The 24933-nt window shown below is 39.6% G+C and overlaps 2 protein-coding genes across 2 annotated transcripts in view; one reads left to right on the top strand and one right to left on the bottom strand.

Moving 5' to 3' along the window:
- The window catches only part of LOC138801744 (macrophage receptor MARCO-like), a 106847-nt gene that overhangs the window by 8079 nt on the left and 73835 nt on the right, over positions 1-24933 (top strand). Inside the window, exon 2 of the mRNA XM_069984839.1 lies at positions 292-417. Within this exon, the coding sequence (XP_069840940.1) occupies positions 292-417 (126 nt within the window). The remainder of the gene's footprint in view (positions 1-291; positions 418-24933) is intronic.
- Positions 12989-24933, bottom strand: part of EN1 (engrailed homeobox 1) — an 18352-nt gene continuing 6407 nt past the window's right edge. The window contains exon 2 of the mRNA XM_069985052.1: positions 12989-13819. Coding sequence (XP_069841153.1) covers positions 13503-13819 — 317 coding nt within the window. The 3' untranslated portion in view covers positions 12989-13502. The remainder of the gene's footprint in view (positions 13820-24933) is intronic.

The raw sequence follows: 24933 nt of genomic DNA, 5'->3' as shown, positions 1-24933 counted from the left end.
GCTGTGATTTGTGGATTGGTAGGTCTGGGCCTGTGTGTTAGCAGATACATTTTTTGGTTGCATACTTTCTTTTCCCTTTTTCCTCTTACAAGTCATGTGATTTAGCCTGTGAATTGGGGATTTTTCATGCTAAATGTGAATAACCACTATAAAAAAAAACTACAAATCAACACAATACACGTGTACATGAGTTTTTAAACACCACAAATGGGGGGGGGGGAATGCTGCCCCTGGAACATGCTGAAAGGAGAGACCCCACAGAGAGCTAAAAATATGTGCGTTTTATTCTAGTTTTTCTGTGGAAAGACGCCATGTGTGAACCGCCTGACAGCCTCACGCAGGACGGCAGCTCCTGGCCAGTCATATGGTGTGATGGTCACAGAGGAAGCAGATGCAGCCAGAGCGCAGGTGAACCAGGCAAGTCTCCAAAACCTCGCCGTACATATAGAGAGGCAATAAACGACACCTACGCCCCCACCCCCACCCCAATGTCTTTATGGTCCTTGCTGCACTGGGGCACCAGAAAAGATAGAACCCAAACTGGTCCCTCAATGATGGAAGCTACAATTTTCCACTAGGCGTTGAAGCATTATGATGATTTCTTTTTGCTAGACTGAGAGACCAAGACTCACCCCTGAGGAGCCCCCCATAATATTATCCTCCTTCACCAAACCTTACAGCCAACACAATGCAGTCAGGCAAAGGACGTTCTCCTGGCTTCACCAAACCCAAACTCATCCATCAGACGCCAGATCTCTCTCTCTAATTCGCCCTTAATCTTGTATGCGTATTGGTCACTACCCCTTCTCTCACAGGGAACTGTCGGGGCACTCACCCCAAAAAGGGAGTCAATACAGGGTATAACAGGGACTGTACAAAGGGATAGACCGGGGCAGGGGTCGCCCTTTTTAGGGCGAGTGCCCCGACAGTTCCCTGTGAGAGAAGGGGTAGTGACCAATACGCATACAAGAATAAGGGCGAATAAGGGAGCAGCGGGGGGAAGGGTGTGGCAAGAATCCTATTCTCCTGCATATTAGGAGAACAGCATAACAAAATTATGTCAGTACTACACCGATCTGTTCAGCATTTATGTCACTAGTTTATGCTGCCCTCATTTAAGGCGGCATAAACCTAGTGACTTTTCCTTTAAAATTTGTTACATCCTATTACATGTGAGGCTATGTTCCCACAATGTGAAAAAAGGACAAATAAGGGCCATTAATAATGATCATGGTTATGAATAACGACTATTGTTTTGATACAGGTGCTGTTATTTGCTCTTATTTTTACATAGTGGGAGCATAGCCTTAAGCTATGTTCACACAGTATTTTTCAAACAAAACCAGGAGTGGGTTGAAATGCAGAAGCTGTGCTAATCTTTCCATTCTAAGCTTCTTCTGTGGGCTCCACTCCTGATTTTGGCTGCAAATACTGATAAAAACACTAAGGGGGAGATTTATCTAACTGGTGTAAAGTAGAACCGGCTCAGTTGCCCCTAGCAACCTGATTCAATCTGATTGGTTGCTAGGGGCAACTAAGACAATTCTACTTTAAACCAGTTTGATAAATCCCCCCCCCTATGTGAAAACATAGCCGTACACTGTATCCTATACCTGCTACAAGATAGATGTGTGAACAGGTGTGAAAAAAAAACAGCTGTATTGTTCAAAAGCTGAAAAATCACATAGTGTGATATAGCCATACATTGAAATTACGGCCATTATTTTGGTATTATTTTACTTGTGTGTGAACATAGCCTAAGACAAACTACAGTATATTGTATAGCGTTATATTCTTCTATAAAGAACTAATATCACAAAGTTATTTTATCCAGAATTATGAGATCAACTATACAGTAACAGAAAGATCACCATACTACATTATATAGGTAACAGGGTTATTAAATCCAGTAGTATAGGTCTCTACATTATTTGCTGTAAGGCTCTGTTCACACACTGTCAAGATGACAGCAAATAACGGCCATTATTATACTGATGACGGCTGTTGTTTTAAAATACCGTCCGTTATTTGCCGTTAAAGGACGTCTGTTTATTTTCTATAGTATTGTATACTTCTATGTAACACATCTTGGCTATGTTAACACAACTTTTTTAAGTTGAAAAAAACTGCAGGTTTTTTTTTTAATAACAGCCTTTAAAAAATGATTATGACCATTATTTTTAGCCGTCCTTATCAAATAATAATAAGGCTATGTTCACACAATGTTTTTTCAGCTCAGTTTAAAATGACGTCCATCATTTTGAGTCTAAAATAACGTATGTCGTTTAGCTGTCTGGCCTCCCCTCTGTTGGCACATTATACTAGTCTAGGGTACTAATTGGCCTTTGGCTGTGGCTTAATTGAAAAGTCCTTTGAATTTAATAGCAAAAACTGAGAAAGAATGGACAAAAAAAGAAAAACTATGTGAACAATTAATAAAAAAAACATCCGCTGTTTGCAAAAGATGCCCGAAAATAATGATCATGTTCATTATTTTGACGTCCACGGTAAAAACATCCGTTATTCAATACATTGTGTGCATTGGATGTCTGTCTTTTCATTGACTTCAATGCATTACCATTGCAGTCAGTTAAATCACGGCAATAACGGACATTTTTTTAAATAGCAAAAGTGGACGCCTTTTCTTTGTTTTTGATGTTGTGTGAACATAGCCTTATAATGCTTTTATCTGTATAGCGCTTTTTTCACATTGACTTGCAGGCACTGTCGGGTGTGCAGGTACCGTCGGGTGTGCCTGCAAATTAATTACTATTCATTTCAATGTAAAGTGCGGCCGCCGCACATTACATAGTGTGAACAGTTATTATCTCCAGTTGTTGCTCACTGAACATAAGGCTGTGTGAACACAGCAGGCGGCTTTGCAATGACTTCAATGCAATGCTGCTGCTGCAGTAAAGAACGGACGCCGATTCCATTGCAATCAGCGGACGTTTACTGAAAAATTACGTTGTGTGAACATAGCCTATACCTGTGATGTTATTCCCAGTGTTATATTCAATATTAGGCCTTGTTCACACAACGTATGTTTTGTTTAAATCACGGCCGTTGTTGCAATTTGCAACAACAGCCGTGATCTATACAAAACACATATTCTATTGTAATGAATAGAAAACCCGGAGAAAAAACTTCCGTTCACGCAATGGAGCGTGCGGCTCTTGCCGCACGCTCCATTGTGTGCAGCGGTGAATTCAGCAGAACAGCCGGTGTCTCACGTTGTGTGAACAGGGCCTTATACTGTATGGCCATGTTCACATGGCGTATAACACTGGCCGTTCTGCAGTAGCGGCTGCATGATCTTCATTTCTGCTGAATTTTAATGTGCGCCCGCATCCCAATTCACCACTGTACACAATGGAGCGTGCGGCCAGAGCTGCACACTCCATTGTGTAAACTGAAAGGTTCTCTGTGGCTGCTATTCAATGACTAGCGGCTGCAGAAAACTGACATGTCAGTTTTTTCTGCAGCCGGAGCACATGCTGTGTGCAACAACAGCGGTGATTTATACAAACCACACGTTGTGTGAACATGGCCTATAGCTGTATATAAGGCCGGGTGTGTCACATAGCTCAGGTGTGCCGGCCACTTGTTTTATGCCTGGGCTAAACATAGCCAGACAGAACAATACAAGCCAAGGCACTGGGAGACATAAGGCGGCACAGCGCACACCACCAGACGCTCCCGGGGGTTTAATATATCTATTGTTATAGAGATCTATGCTATTCACTATATATAACAGGTTATGGTAGCGTGTGTTACTTATATTTACAATATATATAGGTCAACATTAGTCATAACAGGTTCTTGCATACAATATTTTATAGCTCTGTAGTAACCACTATATATAACAGGGGATTACATTGCTCTCTAGTAGTCACTGTATACAACAGGTTATCATTTAGCTTTCTAGTAGTCACTGTATATACCAGGTCTATAGAGCTCTGTAGTAGTCACTGTATATAACAGGTCTATAGAGCTCTGTAGTAGTCACTGAATATAACATATTATATGTCTCAGAATCCATCACTGTATATACCAGGTCTATAGAGCTCTGTAGTAGTCACTGTATATAACATATACATCTATCACTGAATATAACAGGTCTACAGAGCTCTGTAGTAGTCACTGTATATACCAGGTCTATAGAGCTCTGTAGTAGTCACTGTATATAACAGGTCTATAGAGCTCTGTAGTAGTCACTGTATATACCAGGTCTATAGAGCTCTGTAGTAGTCACTGTATATACCAGGTCTATAGAGCTCTGTAGTAGTCACTGTATATACCAGGTCTATAGAGCTCTGTAGTAGTCACTGTATATACCAGGTCTATAGAGCTCTGTAGTAGTTACTGTATATACCAGGTCTATAGAGCTCTGTAGTAGTCACTGTATAGAACAGGTCTATAGAGCTCTGTAGTAGTCACTGTATATACCAGGTCTATAGAACTCTGTAGTGGTTACTGTATATAACAGGTCTATAGAGCTCTGTAGTAGTCACTGTATATACCAGGTCTATAGAGCTCTGTAGTAGTCACTGTATATACCAGGTCTATAGAACTCTGTAGTGGTTACTGTATATAACAGGTCTATAGAGCTCTGTAGTAGTCACTGTATATACCAGGTCTATAGAGCTCTGTAGTAGTCACTGTATATACCAGGTCTATAGAGCTCTGTAGTAGTCACTGTATATACCAGGTCTATAGAACTCTGTAGTGGTTACTGTATATACCAGGTCTATAGAGCTCTGTAGTAGTCACTGTATATACCAGGTCTATAGAGCTCTGTAGTGGTTACTGTATATACCAGGTCTATAGAGCTCTGTAGTGGTTACTGTATATACCAGGTCTATAGAGCTCTGTAGTAGTCACTGTATATAACAGGTCTATAGAGCTCTGTAGTAGTCACTGTATATACCAGGTCTATAGAGCTCTGTAGTAGTCACTGTATATAACAGGTCTATAGAGCTCTGTAGTAGTCACTGTATATAACAGGTCTATAGAGCTCTGTAGTAGTCACTGTATATAACAGGTCTATAGAGCTCTGTAGTAGTCACTGAATATAACATATTATATGTCTCAGAATCCATCACTGTATATACCAGGTCTATAGAGCTCTGTAGTAGTCACTGTATATAACATATACATCTATCACTGAATATAACAGGTCTACAGGGCTCTGTAGTAGTCACTGTATATACCAGGTCTATAGAGCTCTGTAGTAGTCACTGTATATAACAGGTCTATAGAGCTCTGTAGTAGTCACTGTATATACCAGGTCTATAGAGCTCTGTAGTAGTCACTGTATATAACAGGTCTATAGAGCTCTGTAGTAGTCACTGTATATACCAGGTCTATAGAACTCTGTAGTGGTTACTGTATATAACAGGTCTATAGAGCTCTGTAGTAGTCACTGTATATACCAGGTCTATAGAGCTCTGTAGTAGTCACTGTATATAACAGGTCTATAGAGCTCTGTAGTAGTCACTGTATATAACATATACATCTATCACTGTATATACCAGGTCTATAGAGCTCTGTAGTGGTTACTGTATATAACAGGTCATTATATTATAACATTATACACATCTATATACTTGCCTATATAGTTATTTTATATTTCTGTATTATTCACTATATGTTCACACGTCTTTTTTATGCAAAATAACGACCAATGTTTGATACTGATGGCTATAATTGTTGATGGCTGTCATTGTAAAATAACAGCCGATATTTTAAATACAACAGCCATTATTTCGCATAAAAAGACTAAGGCTACGTTCACATTAGCGTTTGACCATCCAGCACCAATCCGTCTACCTTTTCAGTTTTAGAGTAAGCAAAACGGAAACTGTCGGATCCGTTAAAATCCCCATAGATTCCCATGCTATTTTAGTGTGCTCCGTTTGCCCTAATTGTGCTCCGTTTGCATGCAATCCGTTCAAGATCCGTTTTTTTTGAACGGAAGAAAAAATAGTGTTTGCAGTATTTTTCTTTCCGCTTAAAAATACGGATCACGAACGGAAAGTGCACTTCCATTTTTCTTTTACATTGTAGTCAATGAGGACGGATCTAAAACGGAAGTTATTTCCGTTCACATCCGTTTTTTTTCATCCGTTTTTGCACTGAGCATGTGCAGAAGCAGCAAGAAACCAAAGAAGAAAAATAAACGGATAGAAAAAACGGATGCTGACTGATGCAAACGGATGCAAACTGATGTACAAAAGTCAGGTTTTTTTTAGCCAAAATACAAACGGACCATTAAAAAAAGATGAACATTTTGCAATCAGTTTGCATCAGTCTGCTCATCAGTTTATGCTCATCCGTTTAATTAATATAGACGGATCCATTAGAAACAAAGAAAAACGCTAGTGTGGCCGAGCCCTAAGAAGAACAGCTGTATTTTTTCCTTATTTTACAGCTGTATTTTGCTTTATTTTATTATGAGAACCTAGCCTTAACATAACAAGGTATTATTTACAATATCATACAGCTCTATAATATTTGCTGTATTTTACAGGTACACACTATAACATATCCCCTATTATATGTAATATTATATAGCTCTTTATTATTTTCCTCTAACATGTAATATAGCTAATATTACTATATCATTTATAGCTATGTTTTCACAAAATGTTTTATTGTCAGCGGCCATCAAAAAGACAACTGATATTTGCAGATGACAGCCGTCTATATAAATCATGATGGGCAAAAAATTGCATATTGTGAACATAGCCTTTATCTGTATATTTATGTAGATGAAAACTGGTTGTTATACACAGTTCTATATCATTCAGTATGCACAAAAGGTTCTTACATCCAGTATTATATATCTCTGTATTCTTTACTATGTGAAACCTAATGATAGCAAATGTTATATTGTTCATTGTTATTGTCTATAACAGGTTATTATAGCTTCACTTGTATATCAATAATATTCAGGGTGTTTTTAAGGGGAAAATATAGTTGTAATGATCAAAATATATCTCCGCCTCAGAGAATGATGTGTGAACATAGCCTAAGGCTATGTTGACACGTTTTTTTCAGCTGCGTTTAAAATTATGTCCGTTATTTTGAGTCTAAAATAATAGACGTTATTTAGCTGTCTTGCCTCCCCAATGACGGGTATTTGCACATTATTCTACTTTGGGATTACTAATTGGACTTTGGATGCAGCTTTATTAAAAAGTCCATTGAATTTAACAGTAAAAACGGAGAAAGAACGGTGACAAAAGAAAAACTATGTGTGAGCAACTAAAAAAAAAACGTCCGCTGTTTGCAAAAGACGTCTGACAATAATGATTATGTTCATTATTTGGATGTCCGCGGTAAAAATGTCCGTTATTCAATACATTGTGCGCATTGGATGTCTGTCTTTCCATTGACTTCAATGCATTCCCATTGCAATGGTTAAATCACTGCAATAATGGACGTTTTTTTTTTTTTTTCAAATCTCAAAATCGTCAGCCTTTTCTCTATTTTTGACGTTGGGTGAACATAGCCTAAGTGTGTGTAACAGATTATTATATTCATTATTTTGTATCTCTGTGTGAGGCTATGTTCCCACATATTAATATACTGAACAATCTATTATTAGGCTTTTTATGCAAAGTAACGAGCGGTAAATTACAACGATGGACGTCAGTAATGCTCAGGAAAAATATTTATGGCCGTCATTATGAAACACTGCCAATATTTTGCCTAAAAAAGACACTGTATGAACATAGCCTTAGGGTTACATTATTTCAGGGTCCCCACAACTCCACCTTTCAGGTTTGTTTTTAATGGACTTTATCTGTTTTGTTTGGGGGATTGTTTCTGACTGTAAGGGCCCTATTCCACCGGACGATTATCGTTCAGATTGTCGTTAAATCGTTTAAATCTAAACGATAATCGTTCGGTTGAAATGCAGTTAACAATTAATGACCGAACGAGAAATCGTTGATCGCTTTATAAGACCTGGACCTATTTTTATCGTTGCTCGTTCGCAAATCGTTCGCATTGAATAAGACCTCGTTCGGTCGTTCGCAGTAGATTCGAACACAATAGCAAATAAAAAACAATCGCAAATACGATCATAAGTAACGATTATCGTTCCATGGAAATGAGTGAAGGTTTTAGGTCTTTCGCAATAGCGGTCGTATTAGATCGTTAACAATTAAGCGAATCGGCCGGTGGAATAGGGCCCTAAGGCTATGTTCACACAACGTCCAAAAAAAGGAAAAAGGTGTCCGCTTTCTGTTGTAAGAAAGATGTCCATTATCCCATAGACTTTAATGCAACTTATTGAAGTCAATTACAATGATGCAATAACGGACGTCTTTTATACAACAAATAGCGGACACCTTTTTTCTTTTTTGGACGTTGCCTAATACTGGGAACCTCAGGTCAGAGTTCTGAGGTTCATCAAAAATATTCATCTAGTTTCTCCTTCTTTTTTTCCCCTCTATGTACTGTATTTAATATTACACATGCCTATATTATACACTATATATAATTGTGTACAATATTCTATATCTGATTATACCTATATCTTGTTATATCTAATATTGTATACCTATCTATATTATTCAGCATCTTTATCTATACAGCTGACTATACAATATGATGTATCTATTCTATCTAATATCATGTGTCTTGGTATTACTCACTATGCATAACTAGTATATAGATATATACACACACAGCAGAAGTCCGCAGCACACCAGCATAGGCCATATTCACACAGCGTTTTTTCAGCTCCGTTTAAAATATCATCCATCATTTTGAGTCTAAAATAACGGACGATATTTAGCAGCCTGGCCTCCCCATAGTGCAATGACGGTTGTTGGCACATTATTCTAGTCTGGGGTCACTGATTGGCCTTTGGAGACGGCTTAATTGAAAAGACCATTGAATTTAATAGTAAAAACTGAGAAAGAACAGTGAGAAAAGATAAACTGCGTGTGAACAGCTAATAAAAAACGTCCACTGTTTGCAGATCATGTTCATTATTTTGACGTCCGTGGCAAAAACGTCCATTTTTCAATGCATTGTGCGCATTGGACGTCCGTCTTCCCATTGACTCCAATCCCCTGCCATTGCAGTCAGTTAAATTGCGGCAAAAACTGACATTTTTTTAAATAGCAAAATCGGATGTTTTTTCTCCATTTTTGACGTTGTGTGAACATAGCCTATAGGTGAAAAAAAAAACAGGATTTATTCCAATATGAGGTAACAGCAACATTTTACCTTTCTCACAGACATTTTCAAGCACATTAAGGCTGGGTTTACATATATAAGTTGGCATCAGTTGCGTTTTTTGCCTAAAAACTGACCACAACTGATGTCACAACTGATGCCAAAAATGCATCAGTTGTCATCAGTTTTTCTATCCGTCTTTTCATTAAAAACCATCAGTTGCCATCAGTTTCCATCAGTTGTCATCAGTTGTCACAAGTTGCGCTCATCAGTTGACATTTTTTTCCCCAGTATGTTTTCCTGTCATTTTCAATGGGATTTGCGGGGGAGCGCACGGGGGCTATATACTAAATTGGGGGAGCTCACAGGGGGGCTATATACTACAAGGGGAGAGCGCACAGGGGGGCTATATGGGAGGGGGAGAGTGCACAGGGGGGCTATATGGGAGGGGGAGAGTGCACAGGGGGGCTATATGGGAGGGGCAGAGTGCACAGGGGGGCTATATGGGAGGGGGAGAGTGCACAGGGGGGCTATATGGGAGGGGGAGAGCGCACATGGGGGCTAAATGGGAGGGGGAGAGTGCACAGGGGGGCTATATGGGAGGGGGAGAGCGCACATGGGGGGCTATATACTATTGGGGGAGAGCGCACAGCAATGCTGTATACTAATTGGGGGAGAGCACACAGGGAAGCTAAATATTACTGGGGGGGCAACAGGGGGGCTATATACTACTGGAGGAGAAACAGGGGGGGTGATATACTACTGGGGGACCAAGGGGGGACTATAGGGGAGGGGGAGAGCACACAGGGGGAGATATATGTTTATTTTGTGTACTATTTGCCTGAACGCCGGATGCCAGAGCCGAACGGCATGCGTCCTGCCCGGCGAGGCATCCGGCGCTCTATTCCATTGTATTGGTGCGGCGCCGCATCACCGGAGCAGCGGTCCGCCAGGACGCTGCAAGATGCGTCCTAACGCACCGACGGTCCGGCGATGCGGCGGCCACTATTTCCCGCCGCACATTTTGAACGATCCCATTGAAAACAATGGGATCAGTTCAAAGATGCGTTTCCCTCCGGCGCTTTTCTCCTGCGCCGGAGGGAAACGCCGCCGCACCGCCGGACATATGTAAACCCGGCCTAAAACATTGTTCTGTTGTTTAATGTCTAATGTATATTTCTGTAGTATTGACTATATACAGTACATACATTCTAGATATTGGTATTATGTATCTCCATATTGTTCAATATATATAACTGGTTATTATTCTAGCCTGTATTTATATCGAATACTAAATATTGTTCAAAAATCTCTGTACTATATTCTGGTAATTATTTCCCATCTTGTTTTTATATCTAATATTAAATACCTGTATATATATATTACTATATATTGCTGGCTATTTTATGTAATACTATAGCTCTGTATTATTATTATTATTGTTATTATTATTATTACTGTAGCTCTGTATTACTAGATATAACTGGTTATTATATGTATTATCACATAGCTTCCTATTATTCACTATATTTAACTGGTTATTATCATATGTAGTTTTAAACACCTCTCTATTAAACTGGTTATTATATGTAATATTATATAGCTCTATATATAACTGGTTATAATATGTTATATTACATAGCGCTATATATCTATATATATTATACATATATATATATATATATATATATATATATATATATATAACTGGTTATTATATGTAATATTTTATAGCTCTGTCTATTACTGATTATTATATGTAATATTACATAGCCCTCTCGCTCCCTCTACATATACATATATATATATATATATATATATATAAACTGGTTATTACATGTAATATTTTATAGCTCTGTATATTACTGATTATTATATGTAATATTATATAGCTCTATATATAACTGGTTATTATATGTAATATTATATAGCGATATATATAATGTAATAGTATATGTAATATATTACATATTACATATATAATGTCATATGTAATATATCACTCTCTATAACTGGTTATTATATGTAATATTATATACCTCTGTATTATAACTCACTATATATAACTGGTTATAACAGGTAATATTATATAGCTTTCTCTCTATTATATGTAATATTCTGTCACTCTTTCTATATAACTGGTTATTATTTGTATTATTATATAACTCTATATAAATATATTTATTGTATGTAATATATAGCACTCTATATAAGGCCGGGTTTACATATGTGCGTCGGTGCTGCGGCGTTTCCCTCCGGCGCAGGAGAAAAGCGCCGGAGGGAAACGCATCACTGAACTGATCCCATTCTTTTAAATGGGACAGTTCAAAATATGCGGCGGTAAAGTAGTGGCTGTCGGACCGTCGGTGCGTCAGGACGTATCTTGCAGCGTCCTAACGCACCGCCACTCCGGCAATGCGGCACCGCACGCATTCAAACAAAGCGCTGGATGCCTCGCCAGGCAAGACGCATGCCGTTCTGCTCTGGCATCCGGCATTCAGCCAAAAAGCAGCACAAAATATATATATACATAAACATATCTCTACCCCTGTGTGCTCTCCCCCTCCCCTATAGCCCCCCCCTTGCTCCACCAGTAGTATATAGCCCCCCTGTTGCTTCCCCAGTAGTATTTACCCCCCCTTTGCGCTCTCCCCAAGTAGTATATAGCCCTGCTGTGTGCTCTCCCCCAGTAGTATATAGCCCCGCTGTGTGCTCTCCCCCAGTAGTATATAGCCCCGCTGTGTGCTCTCCCTCAGTAGTATATAGCCCCGCTGTGTGCTCTCCCTCAGTAGTATATAGCCCCCCATGTGCGCTCTCCCCCAGAATATAGCCCCCCTGTGTGCTCTCCCCCTCCCATATATAGTTATTGTATGTAATATTATTAAGCTCTATATATACCAGGTTATTACATGTAATATCACTCTGTATTCCTCACTGTAAATAACTGGTTATTATATATAAGATTATATAGCTCTCTTTATATATAACTGGTTATCTATCTCATGTAGTGTATAGCTCTGTATCACTCACTGTATATAGCTCTCTATATATACTTTGTCTTCACATGTAATGTATAGCTCTCTATCACTCACTGTATATAGCTGTCTCTATATAAACTTGGTTATGACTCCTATGTCCTGTATACCAGATATCTCATCACTGTATATAGCCCCTGATGTGTCACTATAGCAGGATACATGTCCTGTATACCAGATATCTCATCACTGTATATAGCCCCTGATGTGTCACTATAGCAGGATACATGTCCTGTATACCAGATATCTCATCACTGTATATAGCCCCTGATGTGTCACTATAGGAGGATACATGTCCTGTATACCAGATATCTCATCACTGTATATAGCCCCTGATGTGTCACTATAGCAGGATACATGTCCTGTATACCAGATATCTCATCACTGTATATAGCCCCTGATGTGTCACTATAGCAGGATACATGTCCTGTATACCAGATATCTCATCACTGTATATAGCCCCTGATGTGTCACTATAGGAGGATACATGTCCTGTATACCAGATATCTCATTATAGCATCAGGAAATCGGGATCACTCGGACATTATCGGCGTCCCGACTACAAAGTATCCAAGACAGAAAACAAGCAAAAACCCACCACAATATACCCAACAAGGCAACTAAACCCCGGATTGTGGAGAGAGAAGCCGCAGCCGGTGTGTACGGTGCCCTGATCGGCGGTTATCTGCCCTCCCCCCGGGCAGCAGAACGGGGGTAGTAAGAGCTCGGAGAGACGACTGTCGTGGAATATTCGCTTTATTATAAAATAAATTACAGCCTCCTGCCCCCGGCCCCGACTACGGTACAATCTCATCCTCATCTTCATCTTCATCATAATAAAATCTTTGGCTTGAAAGGACAGTTCTGCGCCCCCGGCTGGAGGCTGAGGTGGGTGGGGGTCCCTCCACTGCTTCCCTGGTGAGTGGGGGTCCCTCCACTGCTTCCCTGGTGGGTGGGGGTCCCTCCACTGCTTCCCTGGTGGGTGGGGGTCCCTCCACTGCTTCCCTGGTGGGTGGGGGTCCCTCCACTGCTTCCCTGGGTGGGTGGGGGTCCCTCCACTGCTTCCCTGGGTGGGTGGGGGTCCCTCCACTGCTTCCCTGGGTGGGTGGGGGTCCCTCCGCTCCTTCCCTGGTGGGTGGGGGTCCCTCCACTCCTTCCCTGGTGGGTGGGTGTCCCTCTACTCCTTCCCTGGTGGGTGGGGGTCCCTCCGCTCCTTCAGTCTCTCCCGGGTGGGTGACGGCCCCCCTCCCTCCCCCCACTCCCACAGTCTCGCTAGTCGCTGTCCTCCTTGTCCTGCACGGTGGTCGTGGAGTGGTTGTACAGACCCTGCGCCATCAGGTGCAGCGCCAGTCCGTTCTTTAGGCCGGACGCCTTCTTGATCTTGGCCCGCTTGTTCTGGAACCAGATCTTGATCTGGGACTCGTTGAGGTTGAGCTCCTGGGCCAGGCTCTGCCGCCGCTGCTCCGTGATGTAACGATTTGCCTGGAACTCGGCCTTCAGCCGCTGCAGCTGCTCCGCCGTGAAGGCCGTGCGGGGCCGCTTATCCTCCTTCTCACTCTTCTTCTTCTTCAGCTTCCGAGTGCGGGGACCTGCGGAGAAGAGGGGGACACTGGTTATAGGGGGCTGCAGATAATGGGGGACACTGGTTATAGGGGGCTGCAGATAACAGGGGGACACTGGTTATAGGGGGCTGCAGATAATGGGGGACACTGGTTATAGGGGGCTGCAGATAATGGGGGACACTGGTTATAGGGGGCTGCAGATAACAGGGGGACACTGGTTATAGGGGGCTGCAGATAATGGGGGACACTGGTTATAGGGGGCTGCAGATAATGGGGGACACTGGTTATAGGGGCTGCAGATAACGGGGACACTGGTTATAGGAGGCTGCAGATAATGGGGGACACTGGTTATAGGGGGCTGCAGATAACGGGGACACTGGTTATAGGGGGCTGCAGATAACAGGGGGACACTGCTTATAGGGGGCTGCAGATAACAGGGGGACACTGGTTATAGGAGGCTGCAGATAATGGGGGACACTGGTTATAGGAGGCTGCAGATAACGGGGACACTGGTTATAGGGGGCTGCAGATAACGGGGACACTGGTTATCGGGGGCTGCAGATAACGGGGACACTGGTTATCGGGGGCTGCAGATAATGGGGACATTGATTATAGGGGGCTGCACATAACAGCGAGACACCGGTTATAGGGGGCTGCAGATAACAGGGACACTGCTTATAGGGGGCTGCAGATAACGGGGGACACTGGTTATAGGAGGCTGCAGATAATGGGGGGACACTGGTTATAGGGGGCTGCACATAACGGGGACATTGGTTATATGGGGCTGCAGATAATGGGGGGACACTGGTTATAGGGGGCTGCAGATAATGGGGGACACTGGTTATAGGGGGCTGCAGATAACGGGGACACTGGTTATAGGGGGACACTAATAGATAACAGGGAGACACTGGTTATAGGGGGACACATAGATAACAGGGGGACACTGGTTATAGGGGACTGCAGATAACGGGGACACTGGTTATAGGGGGCTGCAGATAACGGACACACTGGTTATAGGGGGCTGCAGATAATGGGGGACACTGATTATAGGGGGCTGCAGATAACGGAGACACTGGTTATAGGGGGCTGCAGATAACGGGGACACTGGTTATAGGGGGCTGCAGATAATGGGGACACTGCTTATAGGGGGCTGCAGATAATGGGGGGACACTGGTTATAGGGGGCTGCAGATAACGGGGACACTGGTTATAGGGGGACACTAATAGATAACAGGGAGACACTGGTTATAGGGGGACACAGATAACAGGGGGACACTGGTTATAGGGGGCTGCAGATAACAGGGGGACACTGGTTATAGGGGGCTGCAGATAACGGGGACACTGGTTATAGGGGGCTGCAGATAATGGGGGACACTGGTTATAGGGGGCTGCAGATAACAGGGAGACACTGGTTATACGGGGCTGCAGATAATGGGGGACACTGGTTACAGGGGGCTGCACATAACGGGGACATTGGTTATATGGGGCAGCAGATAATGGGGGGACACTGGTTATAGGGGGCTGCAGATAATGGGGGGACACTGGTTATAGGGGGCTGCAGAAAACGGGGACACTGGTTATAGGGGACTGCAGATAATGGGGACACTGGTTATAGGGGACTCCAGATAATGGGGACACTGGTTATAGGGGACTGCAGATAATGAGGGGACACTGGTTATAGGGGGCTGCAGATAATAGGGGGACACTGGTTATAGGGGGCTGCAGATAACGGGGACACTAATAGATAACAGGGAGACACTGGTTATAGGGGACTGCAGATAATGAGGGGACACTGGTTATAGGGGGCTGCAGATAACGGGGACACTGGTTATAGGGGGACACTAATAGATAACAGGGGGACACTGGGTATAGGGGCTGCAGATAACAGGGGGACACTGGGTACAGGGGGCTGCGAAGAAGAGGGGGGCACTGAGTAAGGGAGGACACTAATAAGAAGGGAGAATTAAAATAAATAGAACACTAAGAGAATAAGTAGAAACATTTATTATAGAGGAGGGGGAGAATTACTATTATCAATATAATATATCCAATCACTTCATTACGTCATCGGCTCGATGTGACCTCATCATGATTGCCGCACAAAGGTCTATATTAGCGGAGATCGCAATGTGTATTAATAATCACATAACCTGTATATTGTGGGAGGGGGATATAAACCTGTAGCGCGCACATTCACACACAGACGTCTGCGATAATACCGCACACACATTCACACACGCGTCTGCTATAATACCGCACACACATTCACACACGCGTCTGCTATAATACCGCACACACATTCACACACGCGTCTGCTATAATACCGCAAACACATTCACACACAGGCGTCTGCTATAATACCGCACACACATTCACACACGCGTCTGCTATAATACCGCACACACATTCACACACGCGTCTCCTCGGTCCTGGCGGAGCCGTCACTTATTAATCACTTTCCCGGGATGGATAATAATTATTTGGGTTAATTCACACCGCACTTATCGCCGCATTCCCAGAACTTCACAGGAAATAATTTCCGCTCATAATTTAGAGGAACATTTCCGGCTGCGCACAGTATACAGCCGCTACAATGTATCACCGGGTGTCCTCACAGTATACAGCCGCTACAATGTATCACCGGGTGTCCTCACAGTATACAGCCGCTACAATGTATCACCGGGTGTCCTCACAGTATACAGCCGCTACAATGTATCACCGTGTGTCCTCACAGTATACAGCCGCTACAATGTATCACCGTGTGTCCTCACAGTATACAGCCGCTACAATGTATCACCGGGTGTCCTCACAGTATACAGCCGCTACAATGTATCACCGGGTGTCCTCACAGTATACAGCCGCTACAATGTATCACCGGGTGTCCTCACAGTATACAGCCGCTACAATGTATCACCGCGTGTCCTCACAGTATACAGCCGCTACAATGTATCACCGGGTGTCCTCACTGTGTACAGCCGATCACAGGTACAGTTTGCTACATTGTATCACCGATCACAGGTACAATCCGCTACAACGGATCACAGATCAGTGGCCTTTCCAATGATAAGTTTGCAGTTATAGATATAATAATGTCCCTTTGCTTTCAGGTGTATATACAATATGGAGCGGGTGTATACAGATCATGGAGAACTATATACGGATATAACACCATGTATATAGATAGAGAGGAGTATGGAGATGTCACGTATAATAGAGCAATGTATACACCTATAATTTACAGGGGTCCGTGTATACAGCTATAATATACAAGGGTCCGTGTATACAGCTATAATATACAAGGGTCCGTGTATACAGCTATATGATAATATACAAGGGTCCGTGTATACAGCTATAATTTAGAGGGGTCCGTGTATACACCTATAATTTACAGGGGTCCGTGTATACAGCAATGTATACAGCTATAATTTACAGGGGTCCGTGTATACAGCTATAATATATAGAGGTCCGTGTATACACCTATAATATATAGGGGTCCGTGTATACACCTATAATATATAGGGGTCCGTGTATACAGCTATAATATATAGGGGTCCGTGTATACACCTATAATATATAGGGGTCCGTGTATACAGCTATAATATATAGGGGTCCGTGTATACACCTATAATATACAGGGGACCGTGTATACAGCTATAATATATAGGGGTCCGTGTATACAGCTATAATATATAGGGGTCCGTGTATAAAGCTATAATATACAGGGGGCCGTGTATACACCTATAATATACAGGGGGCCGTGTATACAGCTATAATATATAGGGGTCCGTGTATACAGCTATAAATGGAAATGTGTATGAAATATATGATGTAATGGAGGGTTGTATACAGCTATATAATATACATATAACGATATAACATGTAATGGAGGGTTGTATACAGCTATATAATATACATATAACGATATAACATGTAATGGAGGGTTGTATACAGCTATATAATATACATATAACGATATAACATGTAATGGAGGGTTGTATACAGCTATATAATATACATATAACGATATAACATGTAATGGAGGGTTGTATACAGCTATATAATATACATATAACGATATAACATGTAATGGAGGGTTGTATACAGCTATATAATATACATATAACGATATAACATGTAATGGAGGGTTGTATACAGCTATATAATATACATATAACGATATAACATGTAATGGAGGGTTGTATACAGCTATATAATATACATATAACGATATAACATGTAATGGAGGGTTGTATACAGCTATATAATATACATATAACGATATAACATGTAATGGAGGGTTGTATACAGCTATATAATATACATATAACGATATAACATGTAATGGAGGGTTGTATACAGCTATATAATATACATATAACGATATAACATGTAATGGAGGGTTGTATACAGCTATATAATATACATATAACGATATAACATGTAATGGAGGGTTGTATACAGCTATATAATATACATATAACGATATAACATGTAATGGAGGGTTGTATACAGCTATATAATATACATATAACGATATAACATGTAATGGAGGGTTGTATACAGCTATATAATATACATATAACGATATAACATGTAATGGAGGGTTGTATACAGCTATATAATATACATATAACGATATAACATGTAATGGAGGGTTGTATACAGCTATATAATATACATATAACGATATAACATGTAATGGAGGGTTGTATACAGCTATATAATATACATATAACGATATAACATGTAATGGAGGGTTGTATACAGCTATATAATATACATATAACGATATAACATGTAATGGAGGGTTGTATACAGCTATTTACATAATTGAGCAATTTATACAGCTAACAGAATGGAAAGGTGTATATAACCGAGCAGTGGAGATATAACGAATATTTGAGCCGCGTATATAGATATTACATGTAACACAGCAGTATATAGATATTATAACACAGCAGCATTATAGATATTACATGTAACACAGCAGTATATACACGTATACATGATAATGGAGTTATGTTTACATATATTAGTATAATGGAGCCGTGTATACATATATACCTTACTAAAGAGGTGTAATACGGACATTGGTGTATACAGATATATCACATACTGGAGCGGTGTATACAGATATATCACATACTGGAGCGGTATATACAGATATATCACATACTGGAGCGGTATATACAGACAGTCCCCGGAAGGACAGCTGAGGGGGGGGGGGTCCCTGGAGACTTCACTGTCTTCATCTACAGAAATTACAAGGAATCTTCTCTTAAGTGTCAGCTGACGTCTTCATTCTTGTCAATCACACCCCATCCCACCACCGACCCCAGATCTGCCATAATCCAGAGCACCGACCCCCAGCTACATCCACAATGCTGATTCCATCTATACCATAATCCAGAGCACCGACCCCCAGCTACATCCACAATGCTGATTCCATCTATACCATAATCCAGAGCACCGACCCCCAGCTACATCCACAATGCTGATTCCATCTATACCATAATCCAGAGCACCGACCCCCCAGCTACATCCACAATGCTGATTCCATCTATACCATAATCCAGAGCACCGACCCCCCAGCTACATCCACAATGCTGATTCCATCTATACCATAATCCAGAGCACCGACCCCCAGCTACATCCACAATGCTGATTCCATCTATACCATAATCCAGAACATTGACACCTGCTCTAATGAAATCTACAGCTCCAGAATACTGCCCCCCAGTTCTACCACCACCGAGAACACAGACCCCAGCGCTACTATAATCTAGAACACATACACACACACCTCCCCAGCTCTGCCATAATCTAGAACAAATACACACACTCCTCAAGATCTACCATAATCTAGAACACTGATCCCATATCCGCCATAATCGAGAACACATACCCCAGCTCTACCATAATCTAGAACACACACCCCTCCCCCAGCTCTATCTACAACACAGTCTCCAACTCTAGCATAAAATCTAGAACACTGGCCCCAGCTCTACCATACTCCAGAACACTGGCCCCAGCTCTACCATACTCCAGGACATGTTCTCCAGGCCGGATATAATCCAGGACATGTTCTCCAGGCCTGATATAATCCAGGGCATCTACCTCAGATATAATCCAGGACATGTTCTCCAGGCCTGATATAATCCAGGACATGTTCTCCAGGCCTGATATAATCCAGGACATGTTCTCCAGACCTGATATAATTCAGGGCATCTACCTCAGATATAATCCAGGACATGTTCTCCAGACCTGATATAATCCAGGGCATCTACCTCAGATATAATCCAGGACATGTTCTCCAGACCTGATATAATCCAGGACATCTACCTCAGATATAATCCAGGACATGTTCTCCAGACCTGATATAATCCAGGACATCTACCTCAGATATAATCCTGAGCACTGACACCGGCTCCACCATTTTCGCCACAATCCAGTAGATGGGGGGTATATTAATAAACCTCTGTGTTTCTTTGGTAATCCAGCTCTTAATATATAATAACCCACCCCCATCTATAATATACTATATACTGATAACTCCCCCTGCTTAAATATACTATATACTAATAACTCTCTAGCTATAATATACTATATACTAATAAATGCCCCCCAGCTATAATATACTATAACTCCCGCCAGCTATAATATACTATATAATAACTCCCTAGCTATAATATACTATATACTGATAACTCCACCCTGCTTAAATATACTATATACTAATAACTCCCCCAGCTATAATATACTATATACTAATAAATCCCCCCCAGCTATAATATACTATAACTCCCCCCAGCTATAATATACTATATAATAACTCCCCCGCTATAATATGCTATATAATAATAACTCCCCCCAGCTATAATATACTATATACTAATAACTCCCCAGCTATAATGTACTATATACTAATAACTCCCCCCTGCTTAAATATACTGTATACTAATGACTTCCCCAGCTATAATATACTATATACTAATGACTTGCCCAGCTATAATATACTATATACTAATAAATCCCCCCAGCTATAATATACTATATAATAATAACAACTCCCCAGCTATAATATACTATATACTAATAACTCCCCCCAGCTATAATATACTATATAATAATAACTCCCCAGCTATAATATACTATATACTAATAACTCCCCCCAGCTATAATATACTATATAATAATAACTCCCCAGCTATAATATGCTATATAATAATAACTCCCCAGCTATAATATACTATATAATAATAACTCCCCCAGCTATAATATACTATATAATAATAACTCCCCAGCTATAAAATACTGTATACTAATAACTCCCCCCAGCTATAATATACTATATACTAATAAATCCCCCCAGCTATAATATACTATATAATAATAACTTCCCCAGCTATAATATACTATATAATAATAACTCCCCAGCTATAATATGCTATATAATAATAACTCCCCAGCTATAATATGCTATATAATAATAACTCCCCAGCTATAATATACTATATAATAATAACTCCCCAGCTATAATATGCTATATAATAATAACTCCCCAGCTATAATATACTATATAATAATAACTCCCCAGCTATAAAATACTGTATACTAATAACTCCCCCCAGCTATAATATACTATATACTAATAAATCCCCCCAGCTATAATATACTATATACTAATAAATCCCCCCAGCTATAATATGCTATATAATAATAAATCCCCCCAGCTATAATATGCTATATAATAATAACTCCCCAGCTATAATATGCTATATAATAATAACTCCCCCAGCTATAATATACTATATAATAATAACTTCCCCAGCTATAATATACTGTATACTAATAACTCCCCAGCTATAATATACTGTATACTAATAACTCCCCCCAGCTATAATATACTATATACTAATAAATCCCCCAGCTATAATATACTATATACTAATAAATACCCCCAGCTATAATATGCTATATAATAATAACTTCCCCAGCTATAATATACTATATAACTCCCCCAGCTATAATATACTATATAGTAATAACTTCCCCCAGCTATAATATACTATATACTAATAAATACCCCCAGCTATAATATACTTTATAATAATAACTTCCCCAGCTATAATATACTATATAACTCCCCCAGCTATAATATACTATGTAGTAATAACTCCCCAGCTATAATATACTGTATACTAATAACTCCCCAGCTATAATATACTGTATACTAATAACTCCCCAGCTATAATATACTGTATACTAATAACTCCCCCCAGCTATAATATACTATATACTAATAACTCCCCCCAGCTATACTATACTATATACTAATAAATACCCCCAGCTATAATATACTTTATAATAATAACTTCCCCAGCTATAATATACTATATAACTCCCCCAGCTATAATATACTATATAGTAATAACTCCCCAGCTATAATATACTGTATACTAATAACTCCCCAGCTATAATATACTGTATACTTATAACTCCCCCCAGCTATAATATACTATTTAATAACAACTCCCCCAGCTATAATATACTTTATAATAATAACTCCCCTAGCTATAATATACTATATAATAATAACTCCCCCAGCTATAATATACTATGTAATAGTAACTTCCCCAGCTATAATATGCTATATACTAATAACTTTCCCAGCTATAATATGCTATATAATAATAACTACACCAGCTATAATATACTATATAATAATAACTCCCCCCAGCTATAATATACTATATAATAATAACAACAACAACAATTCCCTAGCTATAATATGCCAAATAATAATAACTCGCCCAGCTATAATATGATATATAATAATAACTTCCCCAGCTATAATATACTATATAATAATAACTCCCCCAGCTATATTATACTATATAATAATAACTCCCCAGCTATAATGTACTATATACTAATAACTCCCCAGCTATAATATACTATATAATAATAACTCCCCCAGCTATATTATACTATATAATAATAACTCCCCAGCTATAATATACTATATACTAATAACTCCCCCAGCTATAATATACTATATAATAACTCCCCCAGCTATAATATACTATATAATAATAACCCTCAGCTATAATTTACTATATAATAATAACCCCTAGCTATTATATACTATATAATAATAAGTTCCCCAGCTATAATATACTATATAATAATAACAACCCCCAGCTATAATATACTATATAATAAACTTCCCCAGCTATATACTATATACCAATAACTCCCCCAGCTATAATATACTATATACTAACTCCCCCAGCTATAATATACTGTATATTAATAACTCCCCCTGCTATAATATACTATATACTAACTCCCCCACCTATAATTTACTATATACTAATAACTGACCCAGCTATAATATACTATATGCTAATAACCCCCAGCTATAATATACTATATACTTAACTCCCCCTGCTATAATATACTATATAATAATAACTCACTCCAGCTATAATATACTACATACTAATAACCCCCAGCTTTAATACACTATATAATAATAACTCCCCCAGCTATAATACACTATATAATAATAACTTCCCCAGCTATAATATATTATATGCTAATAATAATAACAACTCCCCCAGCTATAATATACTATATAATAATAACTCACCTCAGCTATAATATACTAATATACTATCCCCCCCCCCCCAGATTACAAGTATTGTCCATACAATATTGGAGCAGATAACCATAACCGTACAGCTCTGAGCATTGTGTATACGGGAATGTATACGGGCTCCTTATCTATATGTCGGGATGTGATCGGTGTATGGACCGCACGCTGCCAGTAATAATATAATAGAATATTATATATATATATATATATATATATATATATGTTATATATATATAATGTTATCCAGCATACATAGAGTGCTATATACAATGTATATACAGTATGACACCCAGCATATATAGAGTCCTCTATACATTGTATATACAGTTTGACACCCAGCATACATATAGTCCTCTATACATTGTATATATAGTATGACACCCAGCATATATAGAGTCCTGTATACATTGTATATATAGTATGACACCCAACATATATAGAGTCCTCTATACATTGTATATATAATATGACACCCAGCATATATAGAGTCCTCTATACATTGTATATAAAATATGACACCCAGCATAAATAGAGTCCTGTATACATTGTATATATAGTATGACACCCAGCATATATAGAGTCCTCTATACATTCTATATATAGTATGTCACCCAGCATATATAGAGTCCTGTATACATTGTATATATAGTATGACACCCAGCATATATAGAGTCCTCTATACATTGTATATATAGTATGACACCCAGCATATATAGAGTCCTCTATACATTGTATATATAGTATGTCACCCAGCATATATAGAGTCCTCTATACATTGTATATATAGTATGACACCCAGCATATATAGAGTCCTGTATACATTCTATATATAGTATGACACCCAGCATATATAGAGTCCTCTATACATTCTATATATAGTATGTCACCCAGCATATATAGAGTCCTGTATACATTGTATATATAGTATGACACCCAGCATATATAGAGTCCTCTATACATTGTATATATAGTATGACACCCAGCATATATAGAGTCCTCTATACATTGTATATATAGTATGTCACCCAGCATATATAGAGTCCTCTATACATTGTATATATAGTATGACACCCAGCATAAATAGAGTCCTCTATACATTGTATATATAGTATGACACCCAGCATATATAGAGTCCTCTATACATTGTATATATAGTATGACACCCAGCATATATAGAGTCCTCTATACATTGTATATATAGTATGACACCCAGCATATATAGAGTCCTCTATACATTGTATATATAGTATGACACCCAGCATATATATAGTCCTCTATACATTGTATATATAGTATGTCACCCAGCATATATAGAGTTTTTATTGGTATTATTCCTTAATATGGAGGAGCTTTTTATTATTTTCTTTTTCTGTTTATGTATTTGTGACAGAGCTGTTTATGTTCCCTTATTCTGCCCGCACTTTATTGTTGTTGTTATTTTTGTGTTTCTTTTATTGTATAGTTCATAAATCAATAAAAAT

This window comes from Dendropsophus ebraccatus, chromosome 9 (genome assembly GCF_027789765.1).
Source record: "Dendropsophus ebraccatus isolate aDenEbr1 chromosome 9, aDenEbr1.pat, whole genome shotgun sequence".
NCBI classification, from domain to species: Eukaryota; Metazoa; Chordata; class Amphibia; order Anura; family Hylidae; genus Dendropsophus; species Dendropsophus ebraccatus.
This window is presented reverse-complemented; position numbering and strand designations above follow the sequence as displayed.